Source organism: Pantherophis guttatus, chromosome 9 (genome assembly GCF_059756535.1).
Source record: "Pantherophis guttatus breed Tessera chromosome 9, ASM5975653v1, whole genome shotgun sequence".
Lineage (NCBI taxonomy): Eukaryota > Metazoa > Chordata > Lepidosauria > Squamata > Colubridae > Pantherophis > Pantherophis guttatus.
This window is the reverse complement of record NC_142071.1, coordinates 25,536,401-25,553,658: the sequence shown is the minus strand read 5'-3', so window position 1 is coordinate 25,553,658 and position 17,258 is coordinate 25,536,401. Positions and strand designations below refer to the sequence as shown.

At 47.3% G+C, this 17,258-nt stretch overlaps 1 protein-coding gene across 3 annotated transcripts in view; it reads left to right on the top strand.

The window, feature by feature from the left end:
• Positions 1-17,258, top strand: part of IGSF9B (immunoglobulin superfamily member 9B) — a 121,159-nt gene that overhangs the window by 98,468 nt on the left and 5,433 nt on the right. For 2 of the 3 annotated variants that reach the window (XM_087875668.1, XM_087875667.1), the window contains exon 18: positions 398-2,029. In XM_087875668.1, coding sequence (XP_087731794.1) covers positions 398-2,029 — 1,632 coding nt within the window. Of the gene's footprint in view, positions 1-397; positions 2,030-4,362; positions 4,409-17,258 lie in introns of all 3 variants that reach the window. The other variant, XR_015729340.1, reaches the window with a different exon arrangement.

Here is a 17,258-nt window from a genome sequence, read left to right as displayed (position 1 = left end):
ATATATAATTTTATGGTACTGCTCAAAAAAAAAAGTGGTGTTATTAGTTATTTTTAGAAAATACACTTTTCCCAAAAAGTTTCCACAATTTTGGCCACTACCGTAGAAAGAAAGAACATTATTGTCTCAGTGCTTTGAATCGTCCTAAAGTACTATTTCCCTAATTGGTTGGCTGTGGAATTTGTAGGCGTTGAAGTCCGTCCATCTTAAAGTTGGCAAGGTTGGGAAAGAGTGCCCTAAAGTCATATATAACCTTGATAAAATCTTTGCTTGGAGCTCCTCTCTGAATGATTTCTACAGCCTTATTCTCATGTCCTGAAGTTTGTTGAGATATTTTTCAGGTGGTGCTGTAACTCCTCCGAGAGCTTTCCCTCTTTCTTCCATTCCTCCTTCCTAGGCTGTCTTCTGGCAAGGTGAGTCCTGAGAGCATCCGTACTCTACGGCCCCCTTCCGAGTCCTCCGATGACCAAGGTCCATCTGGCAAGCGCATGCTCAGCCCTAGCAAGGAGAAAGAGCTGTCTCTTTACAAGAGGACCAAACGGGCTATTAGCAGCAAGAAATACAGTGTTTCCAAAGCTGAAGCTGAAGCTGAGGCCACCACTCCCATTGAGCTCATCAGCCGTGGGCCAGATGGCCGCTTTGTTATGGACCCTTCAGAGATGGAGCCCTCGCTCAAGTCCCGTCGGATTGAAGGCTTTCCTTTTGTCGAGGAAACAGACATGTACCCCGAGTTCCGCCAATCGGATGAAGAAAATGATGACCTTGTGATGCCTCCTTCCGTTGTGGCCCTCAAGTCTCAGTTGACGCCTCTTTCTTCCAGCCAGGAGTCTTATCTGCAGCCACCAGCATACAGTCCCAGATTCCATCGGGGTCTGGAGGGAACAGGGGCCCTTCAAGCCACTGGTCAGGCCCGGCCCCCGGGCCCCCGGCCATTCCACCATGGCCTATATTACGGTTACCTCAGCAGCAGCAGCCCTGGAGAAATGGACCCTCCACCATTCTACATGCCAGAGGTGAGCCCTCTCAGCTCCGTCATGTCCTCCCCTCCCCTGCATCCAGAAGGACCTTTCGGGCACCCTACCATCCCTGAAGAGAATGGAGAAAATGCTTCTAACAGCACACTGCCCCTGACTCAGACTCCAACGGGAGGCCGGTCCCCTGAACCGTGGGGCAGGGCTGAGTTCCCTTTCAGCGGCCTGGAGTCCTCGCCCATCCTCTTTCCTCACCAGCTCCATCCGTGCGAAATGTCCGAGAGCATGCAGCCCCAGGCCAGTCTTCCGAGGGGACCTCCGCCTTCCTCCCTTCAGGTTCCTGCATCCTACCCTGGCATTCTGGCTCTGGAGGCACCCAAGAGTTGGGCTGGCAAGTCACCCAGCAGGAGCCAACCTTCCATGATGCCCACCACATCCACCACCCCCAAATGGCAGGACAAACCTATGCAACCAATGGTGAGCCAAGGGCAGCTAAGACATACCAGTCAAGGCATGGGAATACCGGTGTTGCCTTACCACGGGCCGTCCGAGCCAGTTAGCCACAGCAGCACAAGCACATTTGGCCTAGACACAAGGTGGTACGACCCACAACCGAGACCTCGGCCAAGCCCTCGGCAAGCCAGGAGGGTGGAGCCCAGTTTACATCAGGTGGTGTTGCAACCGTCAAGGCTTTCACCCCTGACTCAAAGCCCCCTCAGTTCCCGCACCAGCTCCCCAGAGCTGACGGCCCGTGCCAGACCACGACCCGGCCTCATCCAGCAGGCAGAGATATCGGAGATCACCCTGCAGCCCCCAGCCGCAGTCAGCTTCTCACGCAAGTCGACGCCCTCCACCGGTTCTCCCGCCCAGAGCAGTCGCGGAGGGAGTCCCAGCTTCCGACCAACGATGGCCTTCACTTCTTTGGCCACCGGCTTTCCTCCTTCTCATTGCCCCTCCATGCCCATGGAATCCATGGACGTCTTTGGACAGATCTCCTCGCCAAGGAGGACTGGGGAGGAAACCCATAGGCCAGAGCTGACACCGACAACCAGTTCAGGGTAAGGGTGTGCACGCACAAGTGGAATTTGCTTGCCTTCCTTTTTTTACCAAGCCCTTCTTTCCCTCCCACCTCACCCGCTCCCACCCCTCCCCCAAAGTCCTTCCCCAAACACCATCAATGGAGTCCTTAGAGTTGATCTAGACACCCTTTATTTATTTATTCATTTATTTATCTATTTTTGGAGATGACTAGTTCCCCAAGTTCACTTTGCACTGGTTGGGGCAATACCGGTGCCTGTTGTTGCTCAGACTCAACAGGTTAGCTCAACGGAATGCTGTACCTTTGAGTCAGTTGTGGTTTTGCATTGTTTTGTTACCTGAAACTCCCACTTCTTTCCACCCTCCATCGTTCCATCGGAAATCTCATTCAGAGCTTGCTTCTGGCTTGGGGACTGACACCTCAGATGAACAAAGTTAACAACATTTCAGATTCAGGAGTCTTTGGAGAGAGGGCGGGTTGGGGTTTTGTGGGGACCGGGGTGAATATATTCTAGGAATTACTGATATTTTGCTTTTCTCATTCCTGGCTGTTGACTTTCCTGGAACACGAAACCCTAGTTTTTGCCTTTCTCGCATCCTTCCCCGCCCCCACAAATAGGATTGATCTTCCTCCATGATTCCAACTAAGCTACCCAAGCCACTTTTACCTTCCTCATCTCCAAAAGGGGTGCTGCAAGCTTTGCCCCCAGGTTCGTCCAGGGCTTTAGCCCCTGAACAAATTGCCAGGAGAAGGGGAAACCCTCAAACCCAACATCAACTTAGAACCCCAACCCAACCCAATCCAACGGTGAAGTCAACATTCTTGGATCCTGAGCATGAAAGGTGACTGGAGCTGATCTTCTCTCCAGCAGCTGGTTTCTCAGGGACCAGCGTTGCACCAGGCAAACGGTTCTTTCTTTCTGTCTCTTCCTCCTCTCCTCTGCTCCTTTGTCTGATGGTACTGTTTTCCATCTTGGTTGTTCTTTGTTGATGCAGCTTTTTTTTGTTGTTGTTTTGATTCTTGATGTAGTGGAGTTGTATTCCCCTGCTCTTCCCTTTTGATCCCGGGGACCTTCTGTAAATGAGTGGGGCATTGTGCCATCTGGATGGGGAGGGGGCAAGAGAAAGGGGGAAGTAAAGGATGGGAGGTGTGGTCTGCTTGTGATGGGAACAAGCAGGGATTGCCGCTGCTAAGTTGTCAGGAGCATAAGCTACAATGCTACGAGTGTAGCATTGGCTTTCATTCTCCTTGCAACTCTTTCCCGTTCTGCCATTTCATTTGTACTATCTGGTTCCCGGAAGCTCCTAATTCATTAACACAATTATGGGGATGCTGCTTTCAGGAGATCCAGACTATTAGGAGAAGAGAAATGTGCGTACACAAAAAGGACAGAGCAATCTCTTGGTGTTTGAAAGCAACCAGAGAAAAAGCAGTGAAAGCCATCTCTCTGATTGGGGAAGATGGACCTCATGGACCTTCTCATGGATCCAAGGTCACACCAAAGTCCACTACCAGGAAAAAATGTCATCTTCTGATGATGCTGCCTACCTCCAGATTGATGAATTTTAGGATTCTCAGTAAAGCCACTTTAGCTGAGGAGGTTCTGGAGGCTGAAGTCCACACAACAGCACCCAAGTCATGAGAGTTTTCCCTAATGCAAGGGTGGGAACTTTCTAGGTCTTTTTGGTTTTTGGCCTCCTGTTAGTTCCAGTCTCAGTGGTCAGGAACAAAGGGAAATATTGTGCAATGATATCTGAAGGACATAGAGTTTCCTTGGCCCTTGTCCACACCATGAACATTATACTTGCTTTCAGGTCTCTTTAATGATCATGGCTCCTCCCAGGGAATCATGGGAATTGTAGTTAAATTTTTAGAAGCCCTGAGGTAGACATGGACTATACACTGGTGGCTTCCCAAAGTAATTTTTCAATGGGCTTTCCTTAGAGGGTGGAGGGCAATTCACCATCTTCAATAATGGCCTCAGATCCTCTTTCATGATGTCAGCCATTTTTCTCCCGATGGAACTACAGTTCCCAGGATCCTTTGGGAAAAAGAGTTGGAAGTGACCTGAGGGAACTTGGCAGTGAGTGACCCAATCCATAGCATTGAGAAGTCCTTCGTACTAGATCCCCCCGTTGCATTGATGATGAAGCTCTCTACACTTTTAGCTCTCCTTTCTTCCTCCCCCTTACTTTCTCCAGAAATGTTTGTTTGTTTGTCTCTTGGTTTCCTTCCTCCCTCGCTTTTCCTTTGGTTTTTTTTTTCCCCTCTTCCCCTTTTGACTTGCTGATGTCTTGTGGAGTTTGGCTCCGTGCGGATGTTGATAACTGCTTTGTTTTTGATTAATCTCAGCTATCTGGGCAGTGTTGTCGAGACAAGCCACTCCTCAGCTCAATAGGTAAGGGTGATCAATGTCTGAAAGGATGGTGATGGGTTTTGGGGATTCGGTTGGGGTGAGGGGTCCGGGAGGGGATGTGAGAGGGGCTTTCCTCCCCAATAACATTTATTTATTGATTGATTTGGTTATTATTATTATTTTTAAATCCTTTTCTTTTCCTTTAAAGGGGAATAAGGCATTGCAAAAACTAGGACAAACTATTGCACACGCAAAACTTTGTGGCTTTGGGGTTTCTCCCCTTCTGCAGGTTAACAATAGCAATAGCTTAGACTTATATACTGCTTCACAGTGCTTTACAGCCCACTCTAAGCAGTTTAAAGAGTCAGCCTATTGCCCCCAACAATCTGGGTCCTCATTTTACCCACCTCGGAAGGATGGAAGGCTGAGTCAACTTGAGTTGGTCAGGATCAAACTGCTGGCAGTTGGCAGAGTTAGCCTGCAATACTGCATTCTAACCACTGTGCCACCACAGTCCTTCCTTCCTTCCTCCCTCCCTCCCTCCCTCCCTCCCTCCCTCTGTCTCTCCTTCCTTCCTTCCTTCCTTCCTTCCTTCCTTCCTTCCTTCCTTCCTTCCTTCCTTCCTTCCTTCTTTCCTTCGCAATAGCACTTAGACTTATATACCGCTTCACAGTGCTTTTACAGCCCACTCTAAGCAGTTTACAGAGTCAGCCTATTGCCCCCAACAATCTGGGTCCTCATTTTATCCACCTCGGAAGGATGGCAGGCTGAGTCAACCTTGAGCCTGGTGAGATTCAAACTGCCAAATTGCAGGCAGCCGGGAGTCAGCAGAAGTAGCCTGCAGTACTGCACTCTAACCACTGCGCCACCACGGCTCACCTCCCTCCCTCCCTCCCTTCCTCCCCCCCTCTCTCTTTGGTTCAAACCAATTGGCAAAGCAGGGATGACCACTTATGAACTTTGAAGTAAATAGAAATTTCTAAGGTAGGTAAAATGAGGACCCGGATTGTGGGGGCAATAAGCTGACTTTGTATAAAAAAAGAACACCGCTTTGGGGGGACCCCAAAGCCCTACTAAGCAGGTATATACAAAAGTATGAAGGCTATTGCTTAACGCATTGTAAGCCATCCTGAGTCTCCCGAGAAGGGCGGCATATAAATCAAATTTTAAAAAAAAGAAAAATTGAATCTGTGAGGACTATGCAGGGGCTATTACAGTCAATGCTTCTTGCTTTGGCTTTCAAAGGAATGAAATGGGTCTACCTCAGTCTGAACTGAAGCTTCTTGGATGACAAGCAAAATGTTTTTCAAGAAAAAAACCACGAAAGTCCTGTTGTCTTTTTTTGGAAAAGCATCTTTGGGAAGACTCTACTTTTTTTTTCTGTTTAGAGTCCCAAAATGGCCACTTGAAAACCATCCATTCGTGAAGCACTAAAAATATATTAGTGGGCCTTGAATGAAATCCTAGACTATCAGCCTTTCATGGTAGAACATGGAGGCTAAAACATACGATGAACGGTTGTAGGAACTGGTCATGGCTAGTCTAGTGAAGAGAAGGACCAGGGGAGACATGATAGCCATCTTCCAATATTTGAGGGGCTGCCACAGAGAGGAAGGGGGTCAATCTATTTTCCAAAGCACCCGAAGGCCAGACAAGGAAAAATGGATGAAAACTGACCAAGGAGAGATTCAACCTAGAAATAAGGAGGAATTTTCTGACAGTGAGAACAATCAACCAGTGGAACAGAAGTTGCCTTCGGAAGTTGTGGGAGCTTCATCACTGGAGGTTTTCAAGAAGAGACTGGACTGCCATCTGTCAGACATGGAGTAGGGTCTCCTGCTTGGGCGGGGGGTTGGACTAGATGACCTACAAGGTCCCTTCCAACTCTGTTAATCTGTTAACATAGAATAATAGGGTTGGAAGGGACATTGAAGGTCTTCTAGTCCAAACCCGCTGCCTATGGCGGGAGATCCTATACCAGTGATGGCTAACCTTTTTGCCGTTGCGTGCCAAAAGCGGGGGCCGTGCGGGGAGGGAGGTTGCGTGCGCGTGTGCCCATGCTCATAATTCAATGCGCCCTGCCCCCCATATGCGCCTGTGACACCCCCTGTGCTCCCCCCACTTTTGGCACGTGATGGCACGGTGGGCCAGATAGACCCGTTTTTTGTCCTCCCCAGGCTCCAGGGCTTTCTATGAGCCTGGATAGGGCGAAAATGGTCTTCCCCACCCACCCACCCCTGGAGGCCAGAAATGGCCCATTTCCCGACTTCCGGTGGACTCGGAAAGCCCAAAAATCAGCTGGGGAGCTGAGCTAGGGCAACGCTTGCGTGCCCACAGATATGGCTCCATGTGCCACCTGTGGCACGCATGCCATAGGTTTGCCATCACGGTCCTATACCATTCCAGTCTCTTCTTGAAAACCTCCAGTGATGTCCTGACTGCTGATGTTCCCCTGCCCAAGACTGAAATATTGCAAGCGGTAAAGCACTGAGTACTATATAACATTGATCAGTGCTTCTAAACAAGAGACGGAAAGTAGATTGCGTTTCGTGCTTTATCCATTATCCATTTAAGAGGTCCCATTAAACCACACATCCACCCCTCAGACTAAATTGTTCTTTTATGAGTGGGCTCTGTAAAGTTGTCAGAGGCTGAAGGCATTGTGGATGGTTTATAACCAGGCTAGTAAAAAAATATCTTCGTGGTCTTCCTTTCCGTAGCTCTTGTTTTATGCCGCCATAAAACAGATAGCGCAAGAGAGCTTATACAATTTATGTCAATGCTTCAGTTCCTCTGCCAGAGAGGGACACAAACAAATCCATTTTTTTTTCTCTCTCTTTTTTTGGCCATGTGGGATATAAAGCAATTTGGGCAGTCTTTGGAAAGATTGCCTGGAAGATTTCTGGATCTCTCTCTTTTTTTTTTAAGGATTTTTTTTTAAAAAAAGCCTTTTTTTCCAGAAATTTTGATCACGTGATTACGGGGATGCTACAAAGATCGCAAATGTGAAAAAAATAAATAAAGTTGTAAGTCACTTTTTCAGGACCGTTGTAACTTTGAACGGTCACTAAATGGACTGTTGTTAAGTCGAGGACTACCTGTCCTTGCCTGCCTCTCAGTCTGACAGGAAGCTCAGCTGAAACTGCCCAGGCACTTTCAAAAACCAATATTTTAGCAAGCATCCCTAAGGCCAGAAAGTTGTCATTTCTGAAAGCAGGGATGTCAAACTCAAGGCCCGTGGGCCGGATCTAGTCTGCAGGGTGCTTAGATCTGACCTGTGGGACCTCTCTGGAAATAGTGAAGGACTGGCCCCCGGTGCCTCTGCCAGCAAAAACAGAGCTCGGGAGGGCCCACATGACCCTCCCGAGCCCTGTTTTCACTGGCAGGGGATTGCAGGAGGCTGTCCCAGCTTGGGAGGGCTCCGTTTTCACTGGCAGAGGATTGCAGGAGGCCATCCCAGCCAAAAACGGACCTTGGGAGGCTCCGTTTTCACTGGCAGAGGGTTGCAGGAGGCCGTCCCAGCCGAAAACAGATCTTGGGAGGGCTCCGTTTTCACTGGCAGAGGGTTGCAGGAGGCCGTCCCAGCCGAAAACGGACCTTGGGAGGGCTCCGTTTTCACTGGCAGAGGGTTGCAGGAGGCTGTCCCAGCCGAAAACGGACCTTGGGAGGGCTCTGTTTTCACTGGCAGAGGGTTGCAGGAGGCCGTCCCAGCCGAAAACGGACCTTGGGAGGGCTCCGTTTTCACTGGCAGAGGGTTGCAGGAGGCCGTCCCAGCCGAAAACGGACCTTGGGAGGGCTCCGTTTTCACTGGCAGAGGGTTGCAGGAGGCCATCCCAACTGAAAACGGAGCTCGTGAGCCGGCTTTCGCTGGCAGAGCACTCGAGCCACCACAGGCACCCCCCGACATGAGTCATGTCAAGCTGGCCATGCCAACACTAGCCACACCCACCCTGCGCACGTGCCCCCCGATGAAACACAACCTTAATGCAGCCCTCAATGAAATCGAGTTTGCCACCCCTGTCGTAAAGGTTTAGCTGCACTTCTCAGAAAGCAGAATTTGGGGGGGGGGGGTCAGTTCCATTTTTTTCAACTTTCCACAAAAGTCGCCCCCCCCCCCACACTTGCTGCCAGCATGCACTGAACCAAAAGCTGAGCTTCTCTGCTGCCCACGGATCAAAACCCCAAAGCCACAAAGGAAGTTGGTGGATATCCCTGGATTTCACCCTCTGCTTTCTCTCTCTTCCTGCGTATCGGTCTCTGAACCGGGATGGCCCTTCAGCTCCTAGCCTTTAGAGCATCCAAAGTTGGGCGGGCAAGACCTTGTATGTGCCCTGAAACCCTTGTCACTCCGGTGTTTATCTTTGGAGTATGAAGATCCTTGTCTGTCTGTCTCTCTCTCTTTTTTTGGAAGTAACCAGTTTTCCCCTTTAAAGGCTGTCTTTGTTATCAGGCCTCTGCATGCCTTTCACCCTTGCTCTGGCTTGGAGAAATTGTCAGTTCTCTCGTCTGAGTGCTTCGTTAACTCCTCTCTTTTATATATATATATATATTTTATTTGTGATTCCTCTTCCTTGATTACGTTTTGCCCTCGTTCTGTTTCTCCTTCCTCTCTCTCTCTCTCTCTCTCTCTCTCTCTTTCTCTCTCTCTCTCTCTCTCTGTCTCTGTCTGTCTGTCTGTCTGTCTCTCTCTCTCTCTCTCTCTCTCTCTCTTTCTCTCTCTCTCTCTCTCTTTCTCTCTCTCTCTCTCTCTCTCTGTCTCTGTCTGTCTGTCTCTCTCTCTCTCTCTCTGTCTCTGTCTCTCTGTCTCTCTCTCTCTCTCTCTTTCTCTCTCTCTCTCTCTCTCTCTCTCTCTCTGTCTCTGTCTGTCTGTCTGTCTCTCTCTCTTTCTCTCTCTCTCTCTCTCTCTCTCTCTCTGTCTCTCTCTCTCTCTGTCTCTCTGTCTCTCTCTCTCTCTTTCTCTCTCTCTCTCTCTCTCTCTGTCTGTCTCTGTCTGTCTGTCTGTCTGTCTCTCTGTCTCTGTCTCTGTCTCTGTCTCTGTCTCTGTCTCTGTCTCTCTCTCTCTCTCTCTCTCTCTCTCTGTCTCTGTCTGTCTGTCTGTATCTCTCTCTCTCTCTTTCTCTCTCTCTCTCTCTCTCTCTTTTTTTCTCACGCCACGGTGAGCCCTTCTCCCTCCTCTCCCTTCCTCTCTTCTTCTTCTTCTTCCACCTCTCCTTCATCTCTCTCTTTTGCCAGCATGGTGAAAAAAAATCCATTGTGTAGGCCAAGTTGTGCTGATCCCGCAAAGCTGGGGAAGGGGAACGTGCTCTGCTCTTCCCTCGGCTTGTCCTTCTCTCATTGTCTTGCTGGGTGCTGGTTGTGGTGGAGCTGGCACGGCGGTAGCAAAACACTTCATGGTGTGTGTGTGTGTGTGTGTCTCTCTGTCCAGGGTGGGGCAGGTGGTCCCCTTGCTCTTTCCTTTAGCAACTCTCATTAGTCCAGCTTGCCCATTGCTATGCAACCGTCCTTCTCCAATTGTAGCTGCTTCCTGGCGATTGAGGTGGCTGGCAGATCTTTCTAAGGGTGGTGGTGGTATCCTCTGCGCATTTTCCAAGGGGTTTGCCTATTTGAGGCGGTAACATTGGAAAAGTTGTCCTTTCCGAAGTTACTTCCTGACTGGTTTCCTTCTGCAACCGAAACTCTCTTCGGAGGTCAAAGGGTGTGCAACTTCTCGCCATTCCTTCCAGCTTCTTCTGGCTTGAAAAGAAAATACATGACTGGTTCCTACAAGAGGTTTAACCAAGTAATGGAGGGTTTATTTTTTGGGGGTGGTGGTGGAGGGATTGGGACAAAAATCGTGCACAATAGACTAACGGAATAGCGGGATTTCCAAACAAGGCTGCATCTCAGAAGATCTAACCAGTGGTGGGTTCCTCCCGGTTCGGCCCGGTTTGGCCGAGCTGGTAGCAGTGATGATATGACGTCACTGAACCGGTTCTCTTTGTTCGGGAGCTGTGCCCCCCCGCCCCCTGCCCCCCCCGCGTTATTCTTACCTTTTATTTGGCCCCACCCCCAATCTATTGCTGCCTCCCGAGTCCCAGCTGATTGGCTAGAAGGAAAAAAACTGTTTAAACTCTTGCCGCGGGGCTTCAAAGGGCCGCCCTACAGCTGATCCATGTTAAAAGGCAGTGTGGTGGTAGACCGGTGCCTCCAAAAACAAATGGGTAGACCGGTGCCTCCAAAAACAAATGGGTAGACCAGTGCCTCCAAAAACAAATGGGTAGACCAGAACGCTCCAAGAACAAATGAGTAGACCGGTACAGCTCTGCAAGCAGTTAAAAGCCTGGTAGACCAGTACCTCTGCTAAATCCTAAAGAATTGTCACATGACCATCAAGCCACGCCCACAAAATAAGCCACGCCCACAGAACCGGTAGTAAAAAAATTTAGAACCCACCCCTGGATCTAACCAAGCTTAGTCTGATTGGGAATGCAGTTGCTAGATTTGGTTCAGTGTTTGGGTTGATATAGTAGTTACCTCCTTTGCAAATGAGCCGAATTTTTTATTTCAGCATGGTTCAAGGCCGTTGTGCCAGAAAGAAGAAGAAGAAGAAGTTAGTCATGCTTTCTTTTCTGGCTGTTGTTTTTTTTTTTTTTTGTCCCAAGCTGTGCCCAAGCTTTGCTGGCGAAGAGGCACAGAAACGGGATGACGGATACACAGCAGAAAATAGCTTGAATGGAATAACAGTTGGAAGGGACCTTGGAGGTCTTCTAGCCCAACCCCCCTGCATAAACAGGAGACTCTATACCTGTGATGGTGAACCTATGGCTTGCGTGCCAGAGGTGGCACACAGAGCCCTCTCTGTCGGCATGCGCGCTGGCCAGCTGGTCTTCACAGGCACTGGAGCGTCAAAAAATGGCCTGAAAAACAGCCTAAAACTAGCCCCAAAACTGCCCCCCAAAATGCCCAAAAAACAGGCATGTGTGCACTGGCTAGCTGGTTTTCAGGTTTCCAGTGCGTGCACATGCACACATGTTCTGGTTTGGGCACTCGGTGCCGAAAAGGTTTGCCATCGCTGCCCTATACCAGATGTTTCCAAATATAATCTCTAAAAGCCCAGCCAGTTTAGCCAAGGGTGAAAAACCATGAATGTAATCCCAACTCTGGATGATTCTGGATTGTAGGAAAAAAATTTTTTGAAATCCTCCACTGCTAGGGACCCACAGACATTACTGTCACCTCCAAGTTCTCTTGGGATTTTTCAATAGCATTTGATAGAAGATGTTGGAAACAGAAATTCTGTTCTACAAAGTGTTTAATTTTTTTAATTTCCCCCAGAAAGACATTTCTTACATGACCAGCCTTATGTTTAATTGCATTGTGGTAATGCAGCTTCCCCTTTTTTCTCCCCTTCTCTTAAAAACTTGTTTAATTTCAGTGGATTTTTGAGAGTGTTTAAACATTGTGACTCCTTTGTTTCCTCCCAGGAAAACTTGAGGTTCAAAGACAGAACGAGTGAGGTTAGAACACACCAAGACCTGGGTGTAATTGAAGTGTTGTGATTCTAACAAGGGAGAAGACAAATATTCACGATGCAAATGCAAATGCGTTTTACGATTGGCCTACTTTCCTTTGTCGTTCCTTATTATCGGGAGAAACAGTATTGTCTTCAGACGTGTTACTCAAGCATAGTGAAAGGGTTCCAAACAAGAACTTAGTAGGAAGCATCTAGGACAGGGGTGTCAAACTAGATTTCATTGAGGGCCGCATCAGGACTGTGGTTGACCTTGGGGGTGGCCATGGCCGACTGGGTGGGCATGGCCAGCTTGACACTGCTCACTGGGCGTGGCTGACTCGGGACGGTCCATCCCTCGAGCATCGGGATCCCATAGCTCACTCCACTTCCCCGAGGGGGCATCCGCTTACTTCCTCCTCAAGGCTGCTGCCAGTGCCACCGCGGGGTGAGGCCAAGTGAAGAGGCCAGGGGAAGAGACTTACTGCTATGCTTCAGTCTGCCTGACAACAGCTGCAGCTTGTTGGCCTCGCCCCACCCAGCCTCTTCGCCTCTTCGCCTGGCCTCTCGCCTCTATGCCCCGCCTTTCCCGCCACCTCCTGTGTACATCCATGCACGCACGGAGGGATGGAGTGGGCTGGGATGAAGTCCGTTGGCCTTGAGTTTGACACCCCTGATCTAGGAAATAAGGAAAGATTTTAACATTACATCAGTAGCAGAAGAAGAGAAGCAATACCAAAGAAATTCACAACGTAGCCACCGAAAACCCGCAACTATTGCAAAAGGAAGAGAATGGCAAACAATTATCGAATATTTATGTTGGCTATGTATTTCCAACAATGTTTTTATTTGTGTTGCTTTTACTGTTTTGATCTGATGCAGCACTGTCCTTTTATATTTTCATTGTTCAGGAAATTTTCTTGGAGATATATAGTATATGTCTTTGGTATGTCTTTCAGATGGCAACTATAAACAAAATTTATAGTCGCTATAACACGAGAGCCAACCTATTGTGAATTGGGTAAGAAAATCTTGCCCTTTGTAAAAAAATGATTTATCTGTTTGGAAGTCAGTGTCCTGCAAAAAATAATTTACTTATCTGCGGGATAAATATCCTGATATATAGTTTCTTTCTTTTTTTTTTCCAGAGAAGCAATGGTGCTAAATTGAAATGATGGAAAAAGCTTTGCATTCCCTTGTCCAAGGCATAGATTAATCAATTAACTGTATTAATGAGGGAAACAGTTGTTGTAAACCCAAGTCTCTTTTTCCTCCAAATAGGATTTTACTCATGTGATTTATATGCTGTATGTATGCATAATACGGGAGTTCATTCATTGCATACGAGGTCCACTCACAGAGAGATCTGTTAAATGGAAGATTCACTGTTTTTATTCTGAGATTTTTTAAATTATATAGTTAACAGAATAACAGAATTGGAAGGGCAGGAAACCCTACACCACTTCAGACAAATGGTTATCCAATCTCTTCTTAAAAACTTCCAGTATTGGAGCATCCATAACTTCTGGAGGCAAGTCGTTTCAGTGATTAATTGTTCTAATTGTAAAGAAATTTCGCTTTAGTGCTAGGTTGGTTTTTTCCTTGATTAGTTTCCATCCATCGATTCTAGTCCTGCTTTCAGATGATTTGGAGAATAGGTTGACTCCCTCTTCTTTGTGGCAGCCCCTTAGAGCTTGGAAGACTGCTATCATGTCACCCCTGGTCCTTCTTTTCATTAAACTAGACATACCTAATTCCTGCAACTGTTTTTCGTATATTTCACCCTCCAGTCCCCTAATCATCTTTGTTGCTCTTCTCTTCACTCTTTCTAGAGTCTCAACATCTTTTTTTATATATATCAGGTGACCAAAACTGGATGCAAATTCGGTCCCATCATTTTATTTTGTTTGGGAACTATAGAGCAATAGACCGAACATATTGCAAACCTCAAAAGGACGCGGTAGCTGATTGGCTAAGACGCTGAGCTTGTTGATCGAAAGCTCGGTAGTTCAGCGGTTCGAATCCCTAGTGCCGCGTAATGGGATGAGCTCCCGTTACTTGTCCCAGCTTCTGCCAACCTAGCAGTTCGAAAGCAGGTAAAAAATGCAAGTAGAAAAATAGGGACCACCTTTGGTGGGAAGGTAATAGCATTCCGTGCGCGTTTGGTGTTTAGTCATGCTGGCCACATGACCACGGAGACGTCTTCGGGCAGCGCTGGCTCTTCGGCTTTGAAACGGAGATGAGCACCGCCCCCTAGAGTCGGGAACGACTAGCACATATGTGTGAGGGGAACCTTTACCTTTACCTGTATTGCAAAACTGAGTATTTGATAATTCCACTGGAAGTTAGCCTTTACGTTGTTAGGTTTTGCTGTGATTTTGTTTGATTGGACATGATGCCCTGTGCAAAAGCGATATCTGATAGGCACTCTTATTTAATTGCCTCTATTTCGAGCACTTGTTCTTTCCTCTACAATACGAGGCATTCATATATGAAAAAGCTAGTACCTTTTTGAAGCCTTCTTAGGAAACCGTTTTTAATTAGTGGCTTGGCTGACTTTTATTATCTAATGTTAAGAGAGGGCAGGTAATACATGAGCTTTCGGTTCCTTTTATCATCCTCTGGCCAAAGGCCATTTTCTTGATTATTTGATTGATCGTTTCACAACGAACAGGGAGACATCTTTGAATTTTTCAGGCATCTTTGCAGAATCAGAAGGGCTACAAAATTGAATTAAATCTCTCTCTTCTGCTCTCATCTCGCTCTTGATAGCTGGCTATCTAAACCATCTCTTAGAAAATGTCAGTTATTAATCTGTCTCTCTTGTTGATCTTGATGTAGTATTACGTTTAATTAGCTCAGGGTTCCCCCCCCACCCTAAATGCAGAATTTTTCTTGTCTTCTATCCTCTTCATTTCACTCTGCTGCTCAAGCCTATCTGGATCTTTTCAAATCGTCTTATTTTCATCCAGAGGCACATTGTCTCATTTGCCGATTTCTTAAGAATTTCCTAACTTCTTAAAATCTTCCTAACTTCCCTCCTTTGTTCTAGTCGTTGATAAAAATTTTGGACAACAGTGAGCTCAGGGCAGTGGTGGGATTCAAATAATTTAACAACTGGTTCTCTGCCCTGATGACCGGCTGGGTGGGCGTGGCCATGGTGGGTGTGGCCAAGGGATGTGACAGGCAGCACTCGGCCTCCTGCACCCCCCTGGGAGCAAAAATACCCCCCCCGGCATGCCTCATTTTGGGCCTAGTAGGCCTCCCTGCAGCCTCATGGGAGTGAAAACAGACTGGGGGAGGGCACCACACCCTCCACGCCCCATTTTGGGCCTAGGAGGCCTCCCTGCAGTTACCTGGGAGCCAAAATGGGGCACGTGGGGACTCCTGAAAGGGGCGGAGAGGGGCGGGGCAGAGCCAGCCATCAATTTAACTATCGGTTCACCCAAACCGGCCTGAACTGGCTGAATCCCACTACTGGCCCAGGGCAGAATCTTCTGGCATTTCAGTTGATATTTGTCTGTAAGGCAAGGGTGTTCAATCTTGGCCATTTTAAGACCTATGGACTTCAACTCCCGAAATTCCCCAGCCAGCCGTGCTGGGGAAATTAAAGCCCACAAGCCTTAAAGTTGCCAAGGTTTCAGAACTCTGCTGATCTGTAGCCACAACTGACCAGTTTTTGAAGGTTCTATGAAGGTTAAGCCAACTATGAGTCCATCTAATAGTAGTATTATTTAGCGTATATTTTATCATTTTTTTTAAAAAAAAAGTTATAGTGTATCAATGGCGTTCCCCTGATCTACTAAATTAGTAAGTGGCATAAGAGGAAAGAAAATTGAGCAGTGGCCTAGAGGCGGAGCTCTTGCTTCACAATCAGGAGGCTGTGAGTTGAATCCTAGGTAGCGGCAGTTATTTCTCTCATAGCAGTATATATCTGCTATGTACTCTGCATTGGTGACAGGAAGGGCATCCGGCCAGTAAAGACTCAGCTCCATTCAGTTGCCCCAACTCCACCCCAATGTAAGGGATTACAGGATCATTAAAAGACCAAAAAAAAAAAAAAATAGGAGGAAAGAAAATTAATTTGGACAATTAAAAGGTTTGTTTGGACAATTAATGAACAAATATCCTGTTAATTGCAGCGTGCCTATTCAAGCACAGTAGAGTGGTACGTTGGCATACAACTGCTTTGAAACTTATTGAATTTGGTACTCAATGCATTGGGATTCATCGTTCGTTTGGTACTCAACACAGAAGCTACAGCTTGCCAGTGTTGGCTGCCTTGCAACTCACTACATTATTCCTTGTAACCAAACAAAAAAAATTGTTTGGTACTCATATTTTTTGGTATTCATCACACCTCCTGGAATCAATACTGAGGTACCACTGCACTTACTGCTTATAATCTGATCAAGGACCTTGCCCAATATAGACATTAAAATAACAGGTCTGAAATCTCCTATCTTCTCATTCTTACATTTTTGAAGATAGCAATAGCACTTAGACTTATATACGACTTCACAGTGCTTTACGGCCCTCTCTAAGAGGTTTACAGAGTCAGCATATTGCCCCCCAACAATCTGGGTCCTCATTTTACCCACCCCGGAAGGATGGAAGGCTGAGTCAACCTTGAGCTGGTCAGGATCAAACTCCTAGCTGTGGGCAGAGTTAGCCTGCAATACTGCCTTCTAACCACTGGGAAGGGAAGGGAAGGGAAGGGAAGGGAAGGGAAGGGAAGGGAAGGGAAGGGAAGGAAAGGAGGAAGGAAGGAAGGAAGGAAGGAAGGAAGGAAGGAAGGAAGGAAGGAAGGAAGCTATATCACTTAGATTTATATACCGCTTCACAGTGCTTTACAGCCCTCTCTCAGTAGTTTACAGAGTCAGCCTCTTGCTCCCAACAATCTGGGTCCTCATTTTAGTGTCCTCGGAAGGATGGAAGGCTGAGTCAACCTTGAGCCAGTGAAACTCAAACTGCCAAAATGCTGGCAGTCTGCAGTCAGCAGAATTGGCTGCAGTACTGCATTCTAACCACTGTGTCACCATGACTCTGGAAAATCATATGTTCTCCTCTGATATTTTGGGACATCAACTATCCTCCAGGAAATCTCAGAGATTTAAATTCTAAGAATCCTGGCTATACTACCTCCACACTTTTATACATAAGATCTACTCTCTTTTCCTAAACCCAGGCAAGGATATTGGGGAAGATTCATTGGATCAATTTCTTCTTTGGCTAACTGTGGTTCTATTGTAATTGGAAGAACATTTATTCCATCTTTGTGATGGAATGAAGTGAGGAGGTGGATCCCCAAGAGGAATAGGGTGTATTTCAAAGGAGTAAGAGGCAACTCAGTCCAGATATTAGTGTGAGAGAAAGAAGGTGAAGACAGCTAATAGTTCCCAG